This window comes from Taeniopygia guttata, chromosome 19 (assembly GCF_048771995.1).
Source record: "Taeniopygia guttata chromosome 19, bTaeGut7.mat, whole genome shotgun sequence".
Classification (NCBI taxonomy): domain Eukaryota; kingdom Metazoa; phylum Chordata; class Aves; order Passeriformes; family Estrildidae; genus Taeniopygia; species Taeniopygia guttata.
In genome coordinates, this window is record NC_133044.1 from 10,335,956 (window position 1) to 10,359,480 (window position 23,525).

General features: G+C 48.9%; 2 protein-coding genes across 13 annotated transcripts in view; one reads left to right on the forward strand and one right to left on the reverse strand.

Annotated features, from left to right (window-relative positions):
• The window catches only part of TYW1B (tRNA-yW synthesizing protein 1 homolog B), a 94,192-nt gene extending 79,044 nt beyond the window's left edge, over positions 1–15,148 (reverse strand). Inside the window, exons 1-9 of one of the 11 annotated variants that reach the window (XM_072916769.1) lie at positions 14,921–15,059; positions 13,368–13,493; positions 13,274–13,280; positions 13,059–13,225; positions 12,285–12,425; positions 11,645–11,746; positions 10,580–10,774; positions 8,957–9,238; positions 7,414–7,521 (exon numbers count right to left, since the gene is read on the reverse strand). In XM_072916769.1, coding sequence (XP_072772870.1) covers positions 7,414–7,521; positions 8,957–9,238; positions 10,580–10,774; positions 11,645–11,746; positions 12,285–12,425; positions 13,059–13,225; positions 13,274–13,280; positions 13,368–13,403 — 1,038 coding nt within the window. In that variant the 5' untranslated portion in view covers positions 13,404–13,493; positions 14,921–15,059. Of the gene's footprint in view, positions 1–7,413; positions 7,522–8,956; positions 9,239–10,579; positions 10,775–11,644; positions 11,747–12,284; positions 12,426–13,058; positions 13,226–13,273; positions 13,281–13,367; positions 13,495–14,920 lie in introns of those variants that run through there. The other 10 variants (XM_072916764.1, XM_072916762.1, XM_072916763.1 and 7 more) reach the window with 10 other exon arrangements.
• On the forward strand, positions 15,149–22,322 carry SBDS (SBDS ribosome maturation factor). 2 transcript variants are annotated; one of them, XM_072937191.1, is made up of 5 exons: positions 15,149–15,329; positions 16,365–16,494; positions 17,714–17,914; positions 19,250–19,414; positions 20,042–22,322. In XM_072937191.1, exons 1-5 carry the CDS (start codon positions 15,202–15,204, stop codon positions 20,168–20,170), a joined length of 753 nt encoding a protein of 250 aa, XP_072793292.1. In that variant the 5' UTR covers positions 15,149–15,201; the 3' UTR covers positions 20,171–22,322.
• Positions 22,323–23,525: the final 1,203 nt, after the last annotated feature.

Genomic DNA, 23,525 nt, shown 5'->3' on the forward strand with positions numbered 1-23,525 from the left:
CATGGCAGGGAAAAAAAAAAAGCTCCCCTGAAAGATTTTATTCTCAGAAAAAAATTTACACCCAATTATGAGTCAACTTCTTTCCTGCCTAACCTCTCAGTGGTCAGACAAAGGGAAGCCCTGGTCTTGCCATGATTTACAGCCTCATCCATCTACAAGCTCCAGGATCTTTTCCCCAAATGAAAAGCACAAGCATTAAACAAAAAGGAACATACCAGGGCTGGAGCCAGCACTAACAGAACAGCACTGAGGGAACGCTGGCCAGGCTGTCAGAAAAAGCTGTCTGGCAAGAAGCATTAGCAACACTTGCCCAGGAGCTGGGGAATGAACTTTTAAAGTTCATGAATTGCATGAATGAAAGTCCAACTTCACAGAGCAGAGCTCTGGAAGCAGTGCCCCAGGGGCAGCAGGACAGGCAGCAATGCTGGCACTTCCTCCCCTCCTCAGCCTCCTCTGCCACGGGCACCAGGACAGGAACCACATGGGGATCTGGGGAGCTAGTGGGACCCCAGGCTGACCACAGGGATGGCACTCCTTTCCTTACAAACAACCTTCTGGAGGGCTGAAATACATGGGAAAACAGGGATAGGGAGCCCACTCCACAAAGACACCCCCGAACACAAGCACAGGAGCAGAGGGTGCACCCTGGGGACCGTCCTCCTGCAGGAACACAGCTGTGGCTGTCACAATTCAGCTGTGACAGGCAGAGACAGAGCTGCAATTTGCTGAGCCCAGGGATGAACACCCCGTCAATCCCACAGCACCCCGGCCCTCACTGCTGTCAGTCACCAGCAGAGACAGCCTGGAGCTCCTGCAGCAGAGAGGAGAACTGAGAACTCTGAGTGAGCGAGCTGTGAACCAGCTAACAGCCCAACAGACAGCAAATCTTATTAAAAACAGCTGCCAGAGCCTACATAATCACGGGCTACACACCCACCCCAGCACTGCCCAGTGGAGCACAAAGGCTGAGAGCAGCACAAGGAGTGAGAGGGGAAAGGGCAATGAAGCACCCAGCCATGACTGAAACATCAGCTGCCTGGGGCACAAGGGAAAACTGGGGCAGGTGCTCTCAAAAAGTGGCCCTAAAGTCACAGAATCGTGGAATGGATCAAGAAGGACCCTAAAGCTCACCCTGTATGGCAGGGACACCTTCCACTGTCCCAGGTGATCCAAGCCCTGTCCAGCCTGGCCTGGGGCACTGCCAGGGATCCAGGGGCAGCCACAGCTGCTCTGGGCACCTGTGCCAGGGCCTGCCCACCCTCACAGGGAACAATTCCTGCCCAATATCTCATCCATCCCTGCCTCTGGCAGTGGGGAGCCATTCCCCGTGTCCTGGCACTCCATCCTCCTTGTAGGTTCCCTTCAAAATGGGGAAAACCCCTGAGAAGTTCTGACTGATACAAAAAAAAAACCAAATTCAGAAACAGGACTTTTCTCCCGAAATAGAAACCCCTGTGAATTTTAAATAAGGAGGTGGAATCCCCATCTCCCTCCCTATGCTGTAGGATACAGAAGGTCCCTGGTGTTAGCCTAAGGCAGCAGCTCCCATCTAAATAAAGGAAAACAGACCTGCTGCTTCATCCTCACGGAGGGAATTTTCCGTTTCCTTTTGTCTGAGAAGTCAGTGCTGAGATTTCTGGACATTTAGAGCATTTAAATCCCAAACTCCTGCAGACAAGCAGTGACAGGAGCTTATGCTGCCATCCAAGTGCATCAGCCTGAAAGGGCACTGAGCACCTTCCATGAAATGCAGAGGCAAAAATGATCCCACCAACGTCACTTTTTCATAGATTCAACGTCAGCCCAAGTCCTCAAGGACAAGAAACCTCCCAGGTCACAACTTTCCAGTGTATCTGGAGGGCTGCACAGGGGAGTACAGAGTAATACACTGAGCTCCAGCAGCACTACTCTGCTGTAGGACAACTTTTACAAGGTGCTGCTGAAGCACAGCTTCAACTCACACAATGCTGAGGGCCCCTGCCAGAGTTTGTTTGATTTGGGAGACTTCTTTGGACAAGCCAGGAAGAAAATTGATTTTGAAAGGCACCAAAGGAGTCAAAACTAACAATGTGCCTGTGTCCAACCAAAAGGCACTGCTTATACTTGAAAACTGAGCCATATTTTCACATTTTCTTTCTTCTGTGCTACAAAAATACCAACTGAAGCCCAGTTAACACAGTTTCACAAGTGCCCCAAATGCCCAAATTCAAACAAGTAAGATTTTCCATTCAGTCTCTTCTGCTCTCTCACACAGAACAGGCAGCACACATCCTTCCACACTCTTGCCATCTTCTGCAGTTTCTTTTTTAAACAGCTCTGTAAAGACTTCTCCACTCCTTTCCTTTCCATGAGTTCAGGACTAAAAGAATATTTAATACTTAATTTCAACAGCAATTTTTCAGGTGGTCAAAAAAACACAGAATCCTGGAATGGTTTGGGTTGGAAGGGACCTTAAAGTCCATCCAGTGCCACCCCTGCCATGGCAGGGACACCTCCCACTGTCCCAGGTGATCCAAGCCCTGTCCAGCCTGGCCTTGGGCACTGCCAGGGATCCAGGGGCAGCCACAGCTGCTCTGGGCACCTGTGCCAGGGCCTCTCCACCCTCACAGGGAACAATTCCTGCCCAATATCCCATCCAGCCCTGCCCTCTGGCAGTGGGAGCCATTCCCTGTGTCCTGTTCCTCCATCCCTTGTCCCCAGTCCCTCTCCAGCTCTCCTGAAGCCCCTTTAGGCTCTGGGAGAGCTCTGGGCTCTGCCTGGAGCTTCTCCTCTCCAGGTGAGCACTCCCAGCTCTCCCAGCCTGGCTCCAGAGCACAGAGGCTGTGCTGCATTGATTTGCAAAATTTCAGGAAGTCTGGTCAAATCTGTCATTTGAGAAATGGAGCACAAAGTTGGTGAGAAATAGTGAACAAGAGAGCTGGGCTGCTGCAGGGTCAGTCCTGACCATCTCCACCAAAGGACGTGGTCAGGAAAAGGCTGCAAATAAACACTCAGAGCTCTCAAATGCCTTTACCAAGGAAGTCACTGCCATGCCACATGTTAGAGACTGCAGACTGCACATCCAGACACAGGTTACAATAAAGTTATTTTGGGGGGGTTTTCTTTGCCTTTTATCACTCACAAGCCTCACTCAGAAAATGCCTCAAGATCTCTCGTAATTTTGTTTAGCAATTGTAATCCTTTCCATTAGCCAAGGTTTAGAGAAAAAAGATTTGAACCCAGGAAAGGAAAAGGGCAAAGTGTCCCTATGGCAAATCCTGCTGTTAATGACAGAAGTAGTCCCCAAGAAGTAATTTAATTTCTTAAAGCTCATTTTAAAATGGAGACTCACATTGTATTCTGAGTCAGAGTAGCACAGGTCAGAATCTGGCCCAGAGCAGCTGCTGCAGATAAGGGCACATTTTTCATAAAGAAATCCTTCACCCATTAAAAGCCAAAGCTTTTGGACTGTCCACATCACTTTTAACTGAAACTTACATACTCAAATTTTGTTCCATTTGGTTAACATACCACTGACTTTTTTTTCCTCCTTTAAAAAGTTCCTAGCTGTAGCAGAAAGTTGCACATGACCCTTGGTCTGTAAACCTAAGGCCTTCAACACCTCACTGCCCACTGCCCCACTCCAACCAAACCCAGCTTCCTTAAGAGTTCTTTCACCCAAGGCCTGCAAGGTTTGGGCTTCCACAGCAGCCTCAGGCACCAAGGGCTCCCAGAAATGCTGCAAGGGGTGGGATTTACAAGGGCTAACCCAGGGTGACTTTTCAGGGACCTGTGCCAAAGGGGCCCAGGGACACAGAGGGACACAAACCAAACACACTGGGGCAGGGTTTGGCTCCTGCAAACTCTGAGTGTGCTCCTATCAACCCCTCTCTCTTGCCATTGCAAATAGCCTGTCAGCATCATTACACTCCTTATTGTAGAAAACATGAGCATTAATCTCAAAATTGCATCACCAAATATGCCCATTTGACTGCTTCCAAACCCATCAAACAAGGAAACAGGACATTATTATTGCTATTACTCATGCCTGGAGTTTAGAAATGTGAAGGTTAATAAAGTCATTCTGTTCCCTGGGAAGGGGTGTAGATGGATCTGTCCTTTCAGCTGATCTCCCAGCTGGGGGAGATAATCCACACTAAGAACTGGTGTCCCTGTTATTAATGGCACCTTGCAGGCCACAAACACCATCAGAGTCCATTTTCCCTGACAAACCCACATCAAAGGAGGAACTCCAGAGGAAAGGCAAAGTGTGCCACAACCACAAAACTCCAAAGTCTACCTCGTTCTTAAATGCATTAAAAGCCATCAGCATATATTATGAGATTTGGTAAACTCATGTGGAATTTGCTGTTGGATCAGCTACCAGATAACATTCTTGAATATATTACCAATATCTACCCAACCTTGTGTCATTTTAGGCTCAGACTCAGTGTGCCGAAGGCACCATCACCATGAACTGTGTAACTTCACACTCAGCAGCTCTTCAAAAATCCATCTCTTCTCTAACTCAGTTTGTAATAGCTATAATTCAACCTGGCAGAGAGGTTCTAGCATTCCCCTGGAACTCCTGAATCCATCTGCCTGGTCCAAGTGGCTGCAGGAATCCAGTACCTGCTTCAAGCCCTTTGACAATACTTTACAAACCTGCAGAATATGGGGGGGAAAGCTGTAAGACAATCTCAGCCTTGATTTCCATCAAGGCAAACAACAAAAGGCAGATGTAAAATTAAATTAAGATGACCAGCAGAGATATGAGCAAGGATTTATTAGATCCTTCCACAGCCTCACCCTGCCATCCCAGAAAAGGCAGGACAATAAGTAATTCTGACTATCTGTGCCTGCACAGCTGCCTTACCTGCTAGTAAGTCTCACAAGAGCCAATCCATGCAGAAGAGACGAAAGCTGGACACAAAACCATTTCAAATTAACTACAGTGCACAAGGCAGAACCTGCTGCTCCACATCCCATAGGCAGAGGGGTGAATACCCAACAATGACACCCATAGAACTCCTGCTGGAGAGCATCAGGCACATTCCTGACCCAAGGAACTCTGAGGAGGAAAAACTGTCTGTGACATAACCCTGAAGATATCCAAGTTCCTCTCAAGACTTGCTCACCTGTGTGTGAGCAGTTCAGATCCCAAAGCCCAGAGCACTTGGCTGTGTGGACAAGGAGTTCTGGAGGACAACAGGTTAGGTCAGGGAAAACAACAGTGTCACACCCATTTTACACAGTTCAGCATTCCATGAGAGGGAAAATGGGTAAAATGGCCAAAGGCAGAACGACTCACCTGGTACAGGAAAACTCTCAGTGCAGACTCGGAGCCTAGAAAGGGGACAGGATTTAAACAGAGGTGCCCTTATGCACACTCAGAGTGAGCTCTCAGGCCCATACCAACACTTTCCCCCTCAGGATTTGATCCTCTGCAGGAGAGCAGTGTTCAGCTCTCACAGCAGAACAGCTCTGACAGCTCCTCCAAGGAAAAGGCTCCAAGGATCAACACCTGCAGGTTCCAACTCCAGGTGAGTGTCTGTGTTCAGGCAGCAGCTGCCCCTCTATCAGGGTGGCACTTGGGACACAGCCACAGCAAGCTGATCTGCACAGAGTCACAGCTACTGCAGAACAGGATTACATCCAACACCCAGACCTCTCCCCGCTCCAGCAGAGCACCAGGAAGGCTGAGGAGAAAGCAGTTTGGATTCTGCCTCAGCCAAGGCACAGACAGCAGTGAACTTTCTCTGCCTGTACAAACCCACACCACACTGACCTCAGCACTGACTTCTTCCAGTGAACAGCAGAAAGTATTTTATTGCTATGCTCATGTTTTATTTGTAAACTGGCCTATGGTAGGTGGTTTTCCTGGGTTGTGCTGCTCCTCGATCGTGACGCTGCTATATTCTGTCAGTCAGGGAAAGCTCAGTGCCCAATTCTTCCCACGGCCGTCACCACTGCCCGGCAGAGCTGGAGCACCGCCCGGGAGCTGCCGCAGCTCCCCGTTCCCTTTTGGCCGCTGACCTCTAGTGGTGAGCACAGGAGAGAGGAGACAGGAACAACGTTCTCCACCAGGAACTGCGCTCCTTTCCCGCTCCAAAGGGAAGCCAGCAGGTTCCCCAGCCTTCCTTCACAGCTGCGGTGCACAGGCCGGTCCCGGCTCCGGGGCAGAGCCCTCTCACAGCAGCCATTCTTGCCCCATCACTGGGGCTCCTCTCCTCACAGAGCTGGCTACAAACAGCAGCGTTTGATTTACCTCCTTCCCCTCCCCAAGGGCAGGAACAGAGATCCCGTGCTCCCCTTGTAAGCTCCTGCCCTCCAAGCACACACTCCTGTGAGCCACGGCCTGGCTTCAGGTAGCCCAGCAGTGCCACCTCAGCTCAGACCACCGAGGACATTGCTGTATTTTCACAGAGTCACAGAGCAGTTTGGATTGGCAGGGACCTGAGACCATCTCATTCCACATCACTTCCACAGGCAGGGACACCTCCCACTGTCCCAGGCTGCCCCAAACCCCATCCAGCCTGGCCTTGGGCACTGCCAGGGATCCAGGGGCAGCCACAGCTGCTCTGGGCACCTCTGCCAGGGCCTGAGTTTGGGAAAGAGCTGTGAAAAGCCCCACAGCGCAGACACACCCAAGGAAGGGAAGGTGTGATTACAGACAGGTAGATTTGGTGAGAAGGGCATGGACAGCACCATGCAAAGGTCCCTGAGAGCAAAGGGGGTTAGCAGATGGGCTCAGAGCACATCACAGGCCACCACCCTGACCAACAACTGCTCAGCCAGCAAAGACTGGGGAGCACAGCAAGGCCCTGCAGCTGCTCCTGTCCCAGTGCTCGGTGTGCGTGAGGCGAGTGTGACACATCCCAGCTCAGACTGAGCACAGGAAAGGTACACCAACAGAACCACCAGGAACAGACCCAGCAAAAGCCTGGGATGGAGCAGGAGCTGGGGCTGTGTGACAGGCCCAGGGTCTGAAGCACAGACCTCACCCCAAGGCAGCAGTATCTCTGGCAGCTGGGTGCTCCTGCTGCACCTGCAGCTCTGCCCCTGCCCTCACACCTGCATTTCAGTGACAACCCACAGGCAGCATAGGAACAGGACCTGTGTTCAGCCACTGCACTGGGAATCTCAAGTGCAGTCAGATCCAGTGTTAGCCCTGCAAGTAGACCTTCCCTCAGACTGGAAGTCACAGATTGCCACTGCAGCATTTGCTTGGTGAGCAAGCCACAGAGTCAGTCTGTGACTACACCCAACACACCTCCAAAGATGTTCTTTTTGGCAGGTGTGCTTCAACAGCTCGTATTTTACTCTCCCTTTAACCAAACCCTACAGATTCAAATCCAATCAGTTACATTTTAATCAATCCAGCTGCTCAGTGAACAAGACCTGACCGTTCCATACCCCCTCTAACAGCAGTACCTTTGCTTTCTTCATGTTGCCCATGATATTGCCAAGATCTTCAACATCAACTACAGAATCTGTGCCTCCAGCTTCTTCCTCACTACTGGTTTCAAACAATTCCTCTGCCTGTGGGAGAGAGCAGAGAAAAAAACATTAAGCATTTATCTCACTGGTAAATGTAAGACTAAGCTAACCAGTGCAGTGAGCTTTCCTCATCAGTAAAGACCATTCAAAACAAGTAATAGCCTACCAAAAACTATAGGATGGATATGGAACCCTGAACCCCTTTAAACCCAAGTGCCTTGCTGATAGCAAGATTTATTCCTCCTGTTCTGCAGCAGCCAGCACTCCCAAACCCAGCCAGAAGAACCACTTACTTTCCTATAAAATTCAACCCAGCAATAACTTGCAACCCACAGTATATGGCTCGAGGGAGGATTAAAGTGCCATAGCAGCTCTGGATCTTGGACTGGAGAGCAATAGAAAGGATTTCTTAGTCCAAATATGCAATCAATAAACACTCCAGAAGAGAGAAATGATTACAGGCAGACACACACAAAGGAGATACAGGACTTGCTCAGGTAACACACTCCAGCTGCCTTTGGAAAACCCTGGGATGCAGGCAGAGCAGCTGAGCTTTGTCAGGTTGAAGTGGAAGCAGGTTAATGACTCACAGGGAACTGAAGGGTCCCCTTGGCCTTGGGACATGGCAAAGGCTCTGCTGAGACCCCAGCCTGGTTCCCTGGAGCATCTGCCCCAGCTCTCGGGGGTCTGAGGGTTGAGATGACCCCAAGATCATAAAAAGTCTTTTCCTCCCAGCCTGCACAGCCAAAGAAGTTGGAATGCGTAGGGTCGGCTTCTCAAGGTTGTTTATTTTCTCCTGTCTCTAACATGCTTTCTCAAGGAGCTGCAGTCTGTCCAGCAGGTCAGTCTGTGACAGACTCCCACACCCTTGGGGCAGTGTTACCATTTTATACCAAAAACTACGTGTACTATGTTTACAATAATGTGCCAATATCTATCATTTATGTTGGAGAGTGTGTCTCTACCTTAAACCAACATAAAAGTGTCGCCATCACAGCAAGACATGGAGGGCAAGAAGGAGAAGAAGGTCAGGACATGCCCAAATCCCTCCCTCTTGTCCCCCTGAACCCCTTATTTTAAAACCCTAAAATTCTTCTTTTTCACCCTGTGTTAATTCAACTACCACACTACTCAAACCCTTGTGTCTTGTAATTCCTCATACAAAGCTGGGCTAAAATCGAAGCCACAGGTGTTTTTGACTTCGTGCCAGGGTAGCCAGAGGGATGTCCTGGGTTCCTACACCCAGCCAGGAGCAAGACTCCCTCATCACACAAATGCCATGGAGCCTGGGTCCATCACTAATCCTTTGGTCCTTCTTTCAGCTGGCTCATTCTACTTGTCTTTGCCACGGGATCTCCTCTCCTCCTGCTCCAGAACAAGTATCAGGCTCCCACAGCAGCCCTCTGGACTGCAGGAAGAAGCTGAGAAGTCAAACAGTGCTCCTAATAAAATAAGGCCTCAAGGATTTTGGCTGTACCTCAGTGTTCTCCTGTTCCGATGTCCCATGTTCATGGTCTGAGCTTTCCTTGCTCTGCTTCCCTGAAGATTTGCACTTCCCCTTCTTGCATTTCCCACTGCAGGGCTTCTTTTCCCCTCTGCAGAGTGCCTGGAGCCGAGTCAGGAATTTGGCTTTCCAGGCCTCAAAGTCAGCCTCAATGCTGCCATGCTTGCTCTGGGCCACATTGCTGTCCCCCTCAGCCCGAGTCATGATCCTGCTGGCACTCAGCATCCAAAGCCACCTGTCCATCCTCCTTCCAACCTAGGGCAGGAGGAAGGGTTGGAAAGGAAATTAAACCAGGACCAAATACAAACAGCCAACCAGAAAAGCAAGGATCAGCCCTGGGAAGAGCCAGTGAGCTGCATGGCACTGCAGGGTAGGGACCTGGGGAGTCCTCAGGTGCTGCCTCAGCACAGACACACAGCAGCCTGAACAGCACCACACCCCCTCAGACTCCATTGGAAAATCCCTCTGCCATCCCTGGGGTGAAGGGATGGGCTCTGGGAACAGACTGCTCTGTGTGGTGCTTGTTGGCCAGAATGGCCACGTGTGTGACACACAGCCCCAGCTCTGAACATAACCTGTGACAAGTGATGCCATTTTTCTGTGTGAGATGAGACCAATGATCAGGCAGAGATACTGCCACAGTTCACATCAGAGAATAGAAAGCTAAAACCCATATCATAAAAAAGAGCCACGTTTAGAAGGCAGCAGTTCACAGTGCTGTGCCCTCAGGTGACCGCAGAAAAAAGTTGGGAAATGATCTCAGTAAGGATTTACCAAATGTGTTACCACACCTCCCAGTGCCTGTGGGACTCATTTCCCATCTGAAATCCAACTGCTTCAAAGCTGAACTGCCCAGGTGGCCAAGAAGGCAAATGGCACTGGCTTGTACCAGCAGTGGTGAGGGAGCAGGACCAGGGAGGGCAGTGACTGTCCCTCTGCACCGGCACTGCTGAAGCACCTCCAGTTCTGGGGGCAGCTTTGGGCCCCTCACCCCAAGAAAAACCTTGAGGGGCTGAAGTGTGTCCAGGGCAGGGAATGGAGCTGGGAAGGGGCTGAGCCCCAGGAGCAGCTGGGGCAGCTGGAAAGGGGCTCAGCCTGGAGAAAAGGAGGCTCAGGGGGACCTTGTGGCTCTGCATAGCTCCTGACAGGAGGGGACAGCCGGGGGGGTCAGGCTGTGCTCCAGGGAACAGGGACAGGAGGAGAGGGAACGGCCTCAGGCTGGGCCAGGGCAGGCTCAGGGGGGACACCAGCAGGAATTTCCCCATGGAAAGGGTGCTCAGGCACTGGAAGGGGCTTCCCCAAGAGGTTTGGAGTCCCCATCCCTGGAAGTGCCCAGGGAAGGGCTGAATGTGGCATTCAGCACTCTGGGCTGGGGACAAGGTGGGGATCAGGTACACAGTGGGTTCAGTGATCTTGGAGGCTTTTTCCAATCTCAATGGCCCTGATATTCTGCCCATGCCCTAAACCCAGTGCCTCACCCAGTCAGCACAATAGCTGCAATTCCCACACAGACCACCCCATTCAGGTTTGATGCACTTCACACAGCTGAAGCTCTTGAGGAGCAGAAGCCAAGCAGGGAGCTGGAGGGACACTCACTGTGTTGTAGTGATCCACATAGGCCGAGTTCCCCAGCCCGAACACGGCGTATCTCAGGCCCTGCAGGAAGCTTTTCCCAACACGGAAATCATTGGCTGCCTCTTCCAGCCACTTGCAGAACCAGGCTGCGCTCTCCGGGGGCTGCCCCTCGGTGTAGGTGGCCACCAGGAACACACAGATGTTCCTGCTGCTTGTCTGGTCATACAAACAGGACAGGAGAAAAAAATCTGCATTTTCCAGAACCTTCTTTGAAAGCAAAGAGTTACAACACCCAGGCAGCTGGGAGAAATCAAAAGACAAGGCTGTCTCCTGCTGGAGTGGGATGGTGCAGGTGACAACCCCAAGGTGCTGAACAATCTGCACAGCACCTTAAATTAACAGAGAGAGGTCAAGCTGAACAGGGACACAGTGACAGAGCAAAACTGGACATCCAGCCTCATCAGCAGCTTCCTGACCCAACTCCTTCATCAGGGAAGTACCCCATGGATAAATACTTCAAACTCCTCAATTTCACATTTACAGGGGTGTTAGGGGCAGTATCAAATGCTGGCAATTCATACTGACACCTGAAGGAATTCCCAGCATGCAGTTCCCACCAAAACTTTTTGTTAGGATTAATAAGAACTCTAAAGTAGCAACTATCAATATTGACGGAAGAAAAACCCACCAAGGATTACTCCACATAAATATACCTCACAAGGAGTTTCTATCTTAAAGCCTCTAAAGGCTGCAGAGGCATTACCACCTTCGTGTTCTGGTTCTGAAACCTGTCCAGGTATACAGAGCACCTGGAGTAGTCACTCTCACCCAGCTCATCCCTGAGTTACAGAACTGGATTATACAGAGTCACTGTCACAGCCAAATGTCCAACTGGTGGTTCAAAATTCTCAAAATGTAGGTATTTTCTGCTGAGGGCTGATGGGCTACATTTGCATAGTTAGGGAGGCAATCCAACACAAAGCTCTGGGGATTTCCAGAACAATAGGAGAGGAATACAAGAAGGAAATAGCGTTGACAACCCCAGGAAAAACTTGTACTTGTTACTGGTGTTTATGCCATACCCACCTCCTCTGCTAAACCATCTTCTGGATCGTAGTCTCCCATGTTAATGACTTCCACAGGCAAATTAAGGGAAGTAACAGCTTCAGCCAGAGCTTTGGCAAATCTCTGAATAAAGAAATATTGGAAGTTATCAATTACTTCAAGCCACACAAGCCCTGCTGTGCTCAGCCACAAGACTTCTCCCAGCACGGGAAGAATAATGACACAGGTGGCCTGGACACTGGCACTGCAATTCCTCACATTAAAACAAAAATGGAGTACACTGGCTGAGAGTTACAATATTATAGTGACTAACCACCTCACAGCTACACACACAAATTACATTTCTTCACAAGAAAGCATCAAACCCAGAACTTCTCTCTACAAAGCCTTGCTAGAAAATTAAAATTATAGTGCAAAAGTGAACTTTTAGCTTTATAATCAATCTCTCCTGCACACCTTACTTAAAGGGAGGAGGAAAACTGTTATTTTTATTTAATTTTTCACTTATCTTGCACATTGGGCAATGATTGTAACAAGCTAGTGAATGTGCTGATGAACTCCCAGATCTGCACCCAGGGTAGTGTTTTAAGGCAAGCTACTTTCTCAGATCCCAACAATATTTCAAAACCATCTCAGAGATGTGCAATAAAAGTACAGATACCTTTGCTGTGCCAGTCTGAGAACCATAGAAGATCTTCACTCCAGCAACATGGACCTCCTGTGCCTGACGGGGGGCACATCCATTTCCCACTTTGTCTGATGTTCCCTCAGGGGAAGACGGATTCCTATGGGATTTCTTACCCTATGAAACAAGAGCTGTGTCACATGCAATCCCTTCTTCAAGAGTTGTCAAACCAAGAGCATTTAAAATTCAAATCATGGGGCCACTCTCAGTAACAGACAAAGCATTTTGGTTCCTCTCACACCCAAACACACCAGGACCTGCTTTCCTGACCTAAGGCATGCTACAATACCCACTTGTCTGGGTATTGATCCAGCTGAACCTCCCAAGTCCTGCAGCAGATCTTTACCCACCTGTAGGAGGAGGTTTTCAACTCCTGAATGGCCTAATTCCCTCCCATCCCAAAACAGCCCAACCCTGTCATTAGCATCATGAAAACACGAAGGTGCAAACACTGGGCACAAGCAGAGGGGTTTACCTGGAATGACAGAGCAATCCAGGGGAACACATTCTCCCAGAAACAGTGTGAGGAGTGTCCCGCTGAGCTCTGCCCCAACATCAGAGCAACAAGAGGATTAGTGACCCACAGACACAAACAAGCCAGGCTGAGTATCATAACCAGATAACCAAACTGCATTTGGGATTTGCAACACCCTCAGCAGGCCCACGGCAGGTGCCTTTATCCAGTAACTACTCACTTCCACCTAGGTTTTTGGGGTGTTTTCAGAGAGAAGTGCTGACAGGCTCCATTACCTTCCTTTTGGTTCTGGTGGTGGTGAACTGAATGACAATCCAAAGGCTGATCCCAAAAGCAACAGCAGAATAGACATAAAGTCTGTGCAGCCATACGGACACCAGGCAAGTATAGAAGTAGCTCCACATATCCATTGAGACATCTAAATCTAGAATATCACAGATTCCTACAGAGTGAACATGGAATGAGCATACACAAAATAATCACACAGTACCCACAGCCTCACACCATCAGCTATTGCCCAGGCTTTGCAGAAAACAGCTTCTGGCTAAAGACAAGGCACTAAAACTGAATCAAGAAGCATTCACCTCCTCAGGTGTGTCAGATGAGCTCCAAGCTAGCATTCCATACTATCAGAGGGAAACTCTGGGTTTTTCCTTATAGGGCAGCGCTGTTACAAGGAAAAGCAGAAAATACTTGTGCTGTCCAAGTGCCTGAAAGGAAAAAGATCTTGTGAAACATCCAGTGGGTCATACTGGCCTTAGTCTTATACAATCCAGACAAATGCAGTCCTCTGGAATGAGAAAGCTCCAGTGCAAGGGGGAAATCACCTCCACAGAACTTTCTGCTGAACACAGCCCTTGCTTACACACATTTGATGTCACTCTGATTACAAACAGAGTTTCAAGGGCAGACTGAATAATGGATTCAATTGGAAATACTTTCACAGAATTTTATTATGCAAGTGAAGCTTGATTTGGAACCACTGAGATGTTTTAGGTTGGTTCAGAACATTCAGGGCACAGTAAGCCAGGGTACAGCCAGGAAAGCACCTGCATAATGTCTGGGAATATGTATCATATGGAATAATCAGGCACTCCAACAAGGCTGGATTGTGATACTTATTGACTGAGGAACACAGCTGACACCCTTCTACTGTCATCTGCAGCTTGGATCTTGTTTTTGCAGATATTAGTTGGGAGCACAAAATCCAAGTATTCCAAGAGGCTGGAAACTCATACTGGCTGGTACTCAGGTTACCAGAGCAAAGGGTTAAGGAGATGCCCTTAAGCAGCAACACTGAGACTCACAAAAGTGAAGGATCAAGAGCACCTGCCCAGTGTTCCCAGTTTTACCCAAACCCGCTCCAGGGATTCCCTTAACCTCTATATAACTTCCTCAAATGCAACAGATGCTACACATATTCAAGAGAATTTTAGTTCCAGAACAGGCACACACACACGTGCTCACTATTATCCCCTACACAACTACACACACCCTTTATGGTTATCACCCCACGAACACACCCCCAGCCCCTCACCCTCCTTACACGGTTAATGTGAAAATACCCAAATACCCCTCGCGGTTATCACCCCACCACCCTCACAATCATTAAACACCCCCCACCTCAGCGCTACCAGCCCCGTACACCACTTATGGTTAATAAATCCCCACGGTCATTACCCTCACCCTCTCACAGTTATAACCACTCACACACGCGGTTATTACATCCCCCTCACCGTTATTAGCCATACACATTTTATCATCCCACAAACTTGGTTATTAGCCCATATACACATTAGTACCCCACAAACTCGGTTATTAGCCCATGCACACATTAGTACCCCACAAACTCGGTTAGCAGCCCATACACACATTAGTACCCCACAAACTCGGTTAGCAGCCCCTACACACATTACTATCCCACAAACTCGGTTAGCAGCCCATACACACATTACTATCCCACAAACTCGGTTAGCAGCCCATACACACATTACTATCCCACAAACTCGGTTAGCAGCCCCTACACACATTACTATCCCACAAACTCGGTTATTAGCCCATACACACATTATTACCCCACAAACACGGCTATTATATCCCCCCTCACGGTTCTCCCCCCGACGGACACAGTTATTACCCCCAGACGCGGTTAATCCGCTCCCCCATCACAGCTCTCTCTCCCTCACGCACACAGCCGCCAGCCCAGCCCCGGCCGGCTCTGACCCCGCTCCCCGGCGGCTCCGACCCCGCTCCCCGGCGGCTCTGACCCCGCTCCCCGGCGGCTCCGACCCCGCTCCCGGCCGGCTCTGACCCGCCTCCCGGGCCGGCTCCCCTCAGCCGCCATGCGCCGCTCCCGCCCCTTCCGCCCGCGCCGCCGTTCACTGCCGGGCCGGGCCGGGGGCGGAGCGGGCGGCCGCCATGTCCATCTTCACCCCCACCAACCAGATCCGCCTCACCAATGTGGCCGTGGTGCGGGCACGGCGCGCCGGCAAGCGCTTCGAGATCGCCTGTTACCGCAACAAGGTCATGGGCTGGCGCAGCGGAGCGTGAGTGCCCGGGGAGCCCGCGGGGAGGCGGCCGGGCCCGGCGTGGCGCCCCGGGAAGGGCCCGTGTGGGGAGCCGGCTGTAAGGGCGTCATAGCGGGCACCCTGTGCCGGGACGCGGTAGTTGTTGGAGAATGGTTGTAGGAGAGGGGTCATGGATCAATGGAACAGTTATTAATTGATACCTCTGTCTCAGACTTCAGAATCAGGCTGTGTCTGGCCTGGGAACAGAGCTTGGGAAATAGGCTCTGTGTCTAGGCCTGGGAAGTAGTACAAGGCCGGAATGAGATAATAAGGATGAGCATATCCTTGGAGATATGCTTGTACAAGAATAGGCTGTGTGACAAGATGTGCCCAGAGGAGATGGGATGTACCATGACGACGTGACTAGAGATGAGAAACTTGGCTTAAGAAACCTGGCTATAGTTGTAAATGCACGTGGGCTAAACATTACAAAGACCTTTGTAAATTGACCAAGGAAAGCTGTTGCTGACTTTGCTTGTAGCAAACCCTATATAAACTGACAGGATTTTTGAATAAATGGAGCTTGCTTATCAATCATACTGATTGTGCTTGTGTTCCCCACCGCCCACATCAGGCAGTGGAGCCCGTAGGAGGGACGGGGGTGTGGGACGGGGGTCGGCAGTGACCGTGCAGGGCCCGGCTCTGGGTCTGAGCCCGGGGCAGCGACACCTCCGTGCTGGAAGGTTCCAGCTGTGCTGGCTCAGCTCTTTCTCCTCGCTGAACACAGCTGTGCTCCTGGCTTCGGGCAAGGCATGGGGCAGTGCTGTCAAACTGACAGAGGGGTGGATAGGTGGGGTATTGGGAAGGAATTTTTCACTGCGAGGCTAGGGAGGCCCTGGCACAGGTGCCCAGGCATGCTGTGGCTGCCCCTGGATCCCTGGCAGTGCCCAAGGCCAGGCTGGATGCAGTTTGGAGCAGCCTGGGACAGTGGAAGGTGTCTCTATCCATGGCAGGGGTGGAACTGGCACCATTCTTGGATTATTCTGAGTCTTCTACATTTATCTTAATCTCTAGGGAGAAAGATCTCGACGAGGTCCTGCAGACACACACAGTGTTTGTCAATGTCTCCAAAGGCCAGGTGGCGAAGAAGGAAGATCTGGTTAAAGCATTTGGGACAGATGACCAGACAGAAATCTGTAAGATGGTAGGTTTCACGCATTTTGCTTTATAAAAGATGTGAGATTTAGTCACTCAGGTTGGTTTGTACTGGAGAGTGTTTGTAGAATGCTGCTATAGGTGAAAGGGTTGTTTGTTAAGAAATGGATAAAAAGGAGTTGTAGCTCTATTTTGCAGTTTTAAATTTGGCATGTGCATGTGGCTGGAAGGAATTCTGTCTAACACACACCTTGCATACATCAATGTGTCTGGACACAGCCAGCACTGAAGAGTTCCTCACATAAGATAAGTTGTTAAGAATGCAGAGAAAAGAAGGGGACAGTTGCTTACTTGGGAAAGCTCAGTTAGGTGTTAGTAACAGATCTAATTCCTTAGTCCTTACTGGTGGGATATGAACTGTGGACTTGCTCTGGTTGAAAAGATTTCAGTAAATCTCTTGAGTCAGTAAAAGATTTCAGTAAATCTCTTGAGCATTGCCCTGGCAGGCGGGACATCCCTCTCCTGGGGTCACCAGGCCCAGTATCAACAGCCGGGCCAGGGAGGGGATTGTCCTGCTCTGCTCTGGGCTTAGGCACTTTTGGGTGCCACAATATAAGAAAGCTCTGAAGCTTTCAGAGTCCAAAGAAAGCTACAAAGAGTGTGAAGGGCCTGGGAGGGGCCACTCAAGGAGTAGTTGAGGGCACTTGGTCTGTTCAGCCTGAGAGACTGAGGTCGGACCTCATCAGGGTCTACAGCTCTGATCTCTGCTCTGTGTGACAGGGACAGGACCCAGGGAATGGCTGGAGCTGTGCCGGGGCAGGTGTAGGTTGGATTTTAGGGAAAGGTTCTTCCCCCAGAGAGTGCTGGCACTGCCCAGGGAATGGGCACGCCCCGAGGCTGCCACAGCTCCAGGAGCCTTTGGGCAGCGCTGCCAGGGATGCTCAGGGTGGGATTGTTGGGGTGTCTGTGCAGGACAGGAACTGGATGATCCCTGGGGGTCTCTTCCAACTCAATATATTCTGTGAAATCTGTGCTTCTCTCGCTGCAGTTTAGTATTTCTGTGGTGAGTTTTTTTGTCTGAAGCCTTTCCAGTGCTGTCTGTTGTAATGGTTCACATTATTAATTTGGTTATTGTTTGCTGCACTTCAAATCTCACTCAACCTTTCAAGCAGCTGTCAAATTTAACAAAGTTACTCGAAGTTGTCAAATTTATCTTGTCACTCTTCATATCCATGCTGTTCATTAACCGATTTCTGTGGATAAAACAGATTTTATCCAAAGGGGAGCTGCAGGTGTCGGACAAGGAGCGGCACACGCAGCTGGAGCAGATGTTCCGAGACATCGCCACCATCGTGGCTGACAAGTGCGTGAACCCCGAGACCAAGCGGCCCTACACAGTGATCCTTATCGAGAGGGCCATGAAGGACATCCACTACTCTGTCAAACCCAACAAGAGCACAAAGCAGCAGGTGAGTTTCCTGCAGTATCCAAGGTGCTGCCATCCAGTGGAATTCCTCAGGTCTCAGCCAAAGAGGGATCAGCAGAGTACCAGGATCTGAGGCCTGCACAGGAATTACTTGTCAAAACTCAAAATGTCCGTCAGACATTTTTGGATGTTCCTGGTCCAGGTCAGAAGCATTTGAGACCCTGGCAGGCAGCTGGAAACAGCTGTGATTTTGGGTTTGAGCCATGGAATGATTCACCAACCTTGCAGAAAGAACAAGAAGTCACAAAAATGTAGATATTATAGTAGAAGTAGTCACAAAGTAGAGGGAAGAATTTTTGAGTGCTGTACAGAGGGGTTTTAGGTCTTGTCCAGGGGTTTTTTGGCTTTGTACATGGGGTCAGAAGTGTTAAGATGGAGAGATTTGGGCCTGCCCTGTCCTCCCTCTTTCTTCTTCCTTACCTCCATGTTCTTGGTGATGTTGGCACTCACAGATTGGTTTAGAGTAGAAAAGCACCATTTAATATAGGTAATAGGCATTGGGGAAAAACTGTAACCATGTAACACGTAATGTACCATATAAAAGATAGAAAAGCACCATTTAATATAGGTAATGGGCATTGGGGAAAAACTGTACCCATGTAACATGTAATTTACCATATAAAAGACAGCAGCAGCCCTGGGCGGGGAGAGAAGAAGCAGTCGGGAATCAGAGAGGGTGTCAGGGTGTGTGTGTGCCTCTGCCTGAGCTGTGAGCAAACCACAGCAGCTCCAGGAGAAAATCTTTTAGATAACTTGCAATAAACTACCTTGAGACTGAACAACAGAAGAATACTGAGCCTTTCTTTGGAAGCTCGGGTTGGAGGAGAGACTTTTCCACCACATGGAGCCACCCCTGACCTAGGGTGAGCTCTGGCAATTACTCAGCCATCTGGCAGCTGAGTGCTGGAGAGAAGCAGCTTCTGAAACTCAGGCAATTTGTTTGCTAAGAATTCAGCAAAGGGAGAAAGAAAGGGAAAAAACCAACAGTGGTACATTTAGAACCGAAATAAGAGGTTTATTATTTATGCTAATTGAGGTGGCATATCAAGTTTGCATCTGAGCCATGTGGGTTTGTGGTGTTGTGCAGTATAGCAATTGAATTTTATTTCAGACAGCTTTTAAGTGTTCAAAGTGATCACAAACAACAGGAAGTCTGCCTTGTTCATCTGTCAAAAGAGCATGATAGCAACCTGCCTGCAGCAGAGCAGCAGTGACCAGCACTGAGAGATGGCTCTGAAGCTGGGGAAAAGGTTTAAGATTTGGATCTGGGTTCTGGGTTTTAAGCAGATGTGCAGGTGCTCTTTTTCTTGTCCCACAGGCCCTGGAAGTGATCAGGCAGCTGAAGGAGACCATGCAGATTGAACGTGCTCACATGAGGCTGAGGTTTATCCTGCCAGCAAAGGAAGGCAAGAAGCTGAAAGAGAAGCTCAAGCCACTGATTAAAGTTACTGAGAGTGAAGACTTCCAGGAACACCTGGAAATGGTAAGTAAAAGCAGTCCCTGGGGTTCAAGTTTGATTTGAACTATGCCGTGTGTATTTTACTAGGAGATGAATTCATAGAAGTTGTTTAGTGGAACTTGTTTAGATAAACTGAAAGCTTAACAGAGATCCTGAATCAGAGCTGCAGTTGGGAAGTTTTAATTTCACACAATCCTAGTGGTATAGGCATGGAAGCAGCCTTTGGTATCCAGAGGTTGCTGCTCCAAGCTGACTGCACAGTGCAATTCCTCTTAGCAGTGATGATCCTGCAACACTGATAAGTCTCTGTCACATGTGGAATGTTACTGTTACTTACTTGGTGGCTTCTGTCTAGATTTTAAGGGTGGCTAATTTTTTTTAAGTTTGTGTGTGGTAAAGTAAAATTTGGTATTAAAATCTTCATACAAACAGATTAGAATCCAGCAATCCCAGCTGGCAAAAACCATGTCCAGCATGAGGAACTGGAGCTGTAGAGCTCTGTGGAAAGATTGCTGCCAGACAGAGCTTGTCAACTCTTCAATGTCCTCCTCAGTAACTAGCTAGGGTTGTTTTAATGAATGTTAGGTGTTGGGCAGGGGCTGATGAAATCCAAACATTCTTGGCTGACTGATGAAATGTGGAACATTCCAGGTGTGCCTTATTGACCCAGGCTGCTTCAGGGAGATCGACGAGCTGATCCGCAGCGAGACAAAAGGGAAAGGATCCCTGGAAGTGCTCAGTCTGAAGGATGTGGAGGAAGGAGATGAAAAGCTTGAATAACAAAATCTTCTGCAGCAGATCTGCTTCAACAACCTCCCCGCTGTGACTGGTGTAGCCACTCTTCTGTTAGGCCTTCATGGTTTTTTCCAATCTCGTGCTGCCAAATATTTTCTGACACTAATCCTTTGGGATTTTTCCATGCAGTGTGGGTCAGGGTTTTTTTTATCATTTTACACTTGCTTGGTTTACAGATGTCTTTGCCTGTAAGAAGGTTTTGTGTCAGAGTTGCACTAATGAGGACTGAGTGAGGGTGTGGTAGGAGGTTATTCTGGCTTTGCTTTAGTTTCAGGGTTGCTTTTGAAGAGTGTTTGAGTGATTTGGTGCCAATTGTTTGTACCTTCGAGTTGTCAGTGTTGAGTGGAAGATTGCACTGGTCACTGAAGAGTGGTTTTGTATGTGAGGAGAGGGACCTGAAGAACAAAGAGCTGCGTTTTCACTTCTAAACAGGTGCAGTGTGGATTATGTCTAAAAATCAATCTCTTGACAGTGTGAAAACTGACTTAGGCTTCCATAATTGGCTACTTGGTCATTAAAGTACTTCAAAGGACCATTCATAAAGAATTCCTTCACTGGCTGTAGTAGCACTTGCTGACGTAGAGATGATGTTCTCCGAATAATTTATTTGTAGAATATATTTAGCTACATTAATAAAAACAAATGATCATCTATTTATATATTATAGATACAGAAAGAAATAAGATACTTATTTTTGTTAATAGTAGAGGAGATTTCCCCAGCTGTGACAATGCTTTGGTAGGCTGAGGGAGTAGCCTGTGCTTGGGAGCTGCTGCTTTCACATGATAAAATGAATCTCAAACAGGCAGTGGTGGCCTCTGGCCATGGAGCCAGACAGGCTTTTGTTGGACAGTAATTCCCAGCAGGAATTGTTTGTGTGTGCCCCTTAGTGCAACTGAACAATTCTGGCAGCTGTTCTTTATCCTCTGTCTTTTGGGGTTTTTTTTGCAGCTCTCTAATCCATGCACAGAATTACCAGGCAGCTCCTGAGGCATGGGATACAGTTCTTGCTAATTCTGTTAAGTCTTGCTGCAGCTGTGTTAAACAAATGATTTGAAGTTGAACCGGGGTATTTTAAAGAAAAGGGAAAGAGAGGACAACAACGGGGGAAGGAGATACTAAAAATACAAACCACCAGGCAAAGCAGATATGGTTCAGTGATTAAAAGCTAAATCAGCAGGAATTTGAGGAGCCTTTAATATGACATTCATGTTTCCATGCAGATAGCAGGTGAGGAGCTGTGGGCCAGCCAGAGAGGAGATCTCTCCCAGGTGGGCGTGGTATTCTTTGGTTGCTGTTGCCTTCCAGAGAGTCCCCCCTTGTGTGACAATTAAACAGAGCTGGGTTTGTGCTGCTGACCTTTCCTCTGCACCTTTAACTCATTGTGAATTTCAGCAGGGAGAGTGGAAATCAGCTGGAGGAGGGGAGGTTTGGCATGTGAGGTGCCTGCAGGGCTGGAGCCTCGGTCCACAGCTGCCCCTTGGGAGTGGATTTCTGCAGCAGCCAATTTGTGTACACTCTTGCAAGGCCAGGATCAATTCCTTCAGCAGTATTTTGGGAGGTCCTGCCTCTCTAGAGCCTGGGTTTTGCTGAGGGCAGGTGAAACAGAGATTCCTTCATCCATTTTAAAATGCTTTTGTTTGCTCCCAGGGGTTTAAATGCTGCCTAGGAAATGCAGGGGTGTAGTGACTGGATATGCCATGGACAGGGCTCGGTGTGGACAGCTCCCTGTGTCCCACCCTGGGCTGCTGCCTTCATGTGCCCCTCTCTCCAGGCACACTATGGGAAGCACTGAAGATGATCATGTTGATATTTAGCTTGTCACTGGCAACTAGCACTAACATGCAATTCATGAAAATGCAAATGAGATGCCGAGCAAGAGCCTCAGAGGATATTGTGTCAGTAAACTGATTTCACAATTCTTTAATTTCTTGGTTTGCTGTGTTTAACACCTTGAGCACAACAGGATGGCAGCAGATCTGGAGTTCCAGAACCTGAATCTAAGCTGATTTGTGAGCTTGGTGCTAGGAAGGCAATATCTTTATAAAGTCTTCTTCTGCAAATCCAAACCTTAAGGATTTTCTCTGGTTGAGGGAGCTTGAGTTCATTTATGGACAAATAAAAATACATGCTGGCATTTCTTGTTATGTCTGTAGTTCAGCAAGAACGTATGGTGAGCATCAGAATAAAGCTCAGGATTTGTCTTTGCCCATTCCAACGAGAGCATAATTCCCTGCACAACCATTTCCTGGCTAATTAACTGAAATTTTCAAGTAGGTGGGCATTTAAATAAGCTGGCAGCCTCCGGGAGAGCACTGCTGGTGTGTTTGGGTACACAGGCACATATGTTTGCCCTGAAATTGTCCTGTTCCTGTGGGGCTCAGAATGGTCCCTCACAGCTGCCACTGCCGCGACAATGGAAGACAAAGCAGAATGCTTCTCTGCCCCTCCAGTGCCAGAGCTCACCCTAGGTCGGGGGTGGGTCCGTGTGGTGGAAAATCTCTCCTCCAACCCGTGCTTCCAAAGAAAGGCTCAGTATTCTGCAGTCAGGTCTCAAGGCAGTTTATTGCAAGTTATCTAAAAGATTTTCTCCTTGAACTGCTGTGGTTTGCTCACAGCTCAGGCAGAGGCACACACACACCCTGACATCCTCTCTGACTCCCGACTGCTTCTCTCCCCGCCCAGGGCTGCTGCTGTCTTTTATATGGTAAATTACATGTTACATGGGTACAGTTTTTCCCCAATGCCCATTACCTATATTAAATGGTGCTTTTCTATCTTTTATATGGTACATTACATGTTACATGGGTACAGTTTTTCCCCAATGCCTATTACCTATATTAAATGGTGCCTTTCTACTCTAAACCAATCTGTGAGTGCCAACATCACCAAGAACATGGAGGTGAGGAAGGAGAAAGAGGGAGGACAGGGCAGGCCCAAATCCCTCCATCTTAAAACTTCTGACCCCATGTACAAAACCAAACCCCCCTGTACAGCACTCAAAAATTCTTCCCTCTACTTTGTGACTACTTCTACTATAATATCTAAATTTTTGTGACTTCTTGTTCTTCCTGCAAGGTTGGTAAATCATTCCATGGCTCAAATCCAAAATCACAGCTGTTTCCAGCTGCCTGCCAGGGTCTCAAATGCTTCTGACCTGGGCCCGGAACATCCAGAAAGGTCTGAGGGGCATTTTAGAGTTCCGACAGTCCAGGAGCTCGTTAATCAGTTGTTAATTAACTGTTGCCGGCAGAAGTGAGGAGGGGGCTGGGCCGTGGCCGTTGGCAGAGCCGCGGTGACAGTCCCAGGGTGAGCCCTGCGGTCCCAGCGCTGCGAGGCC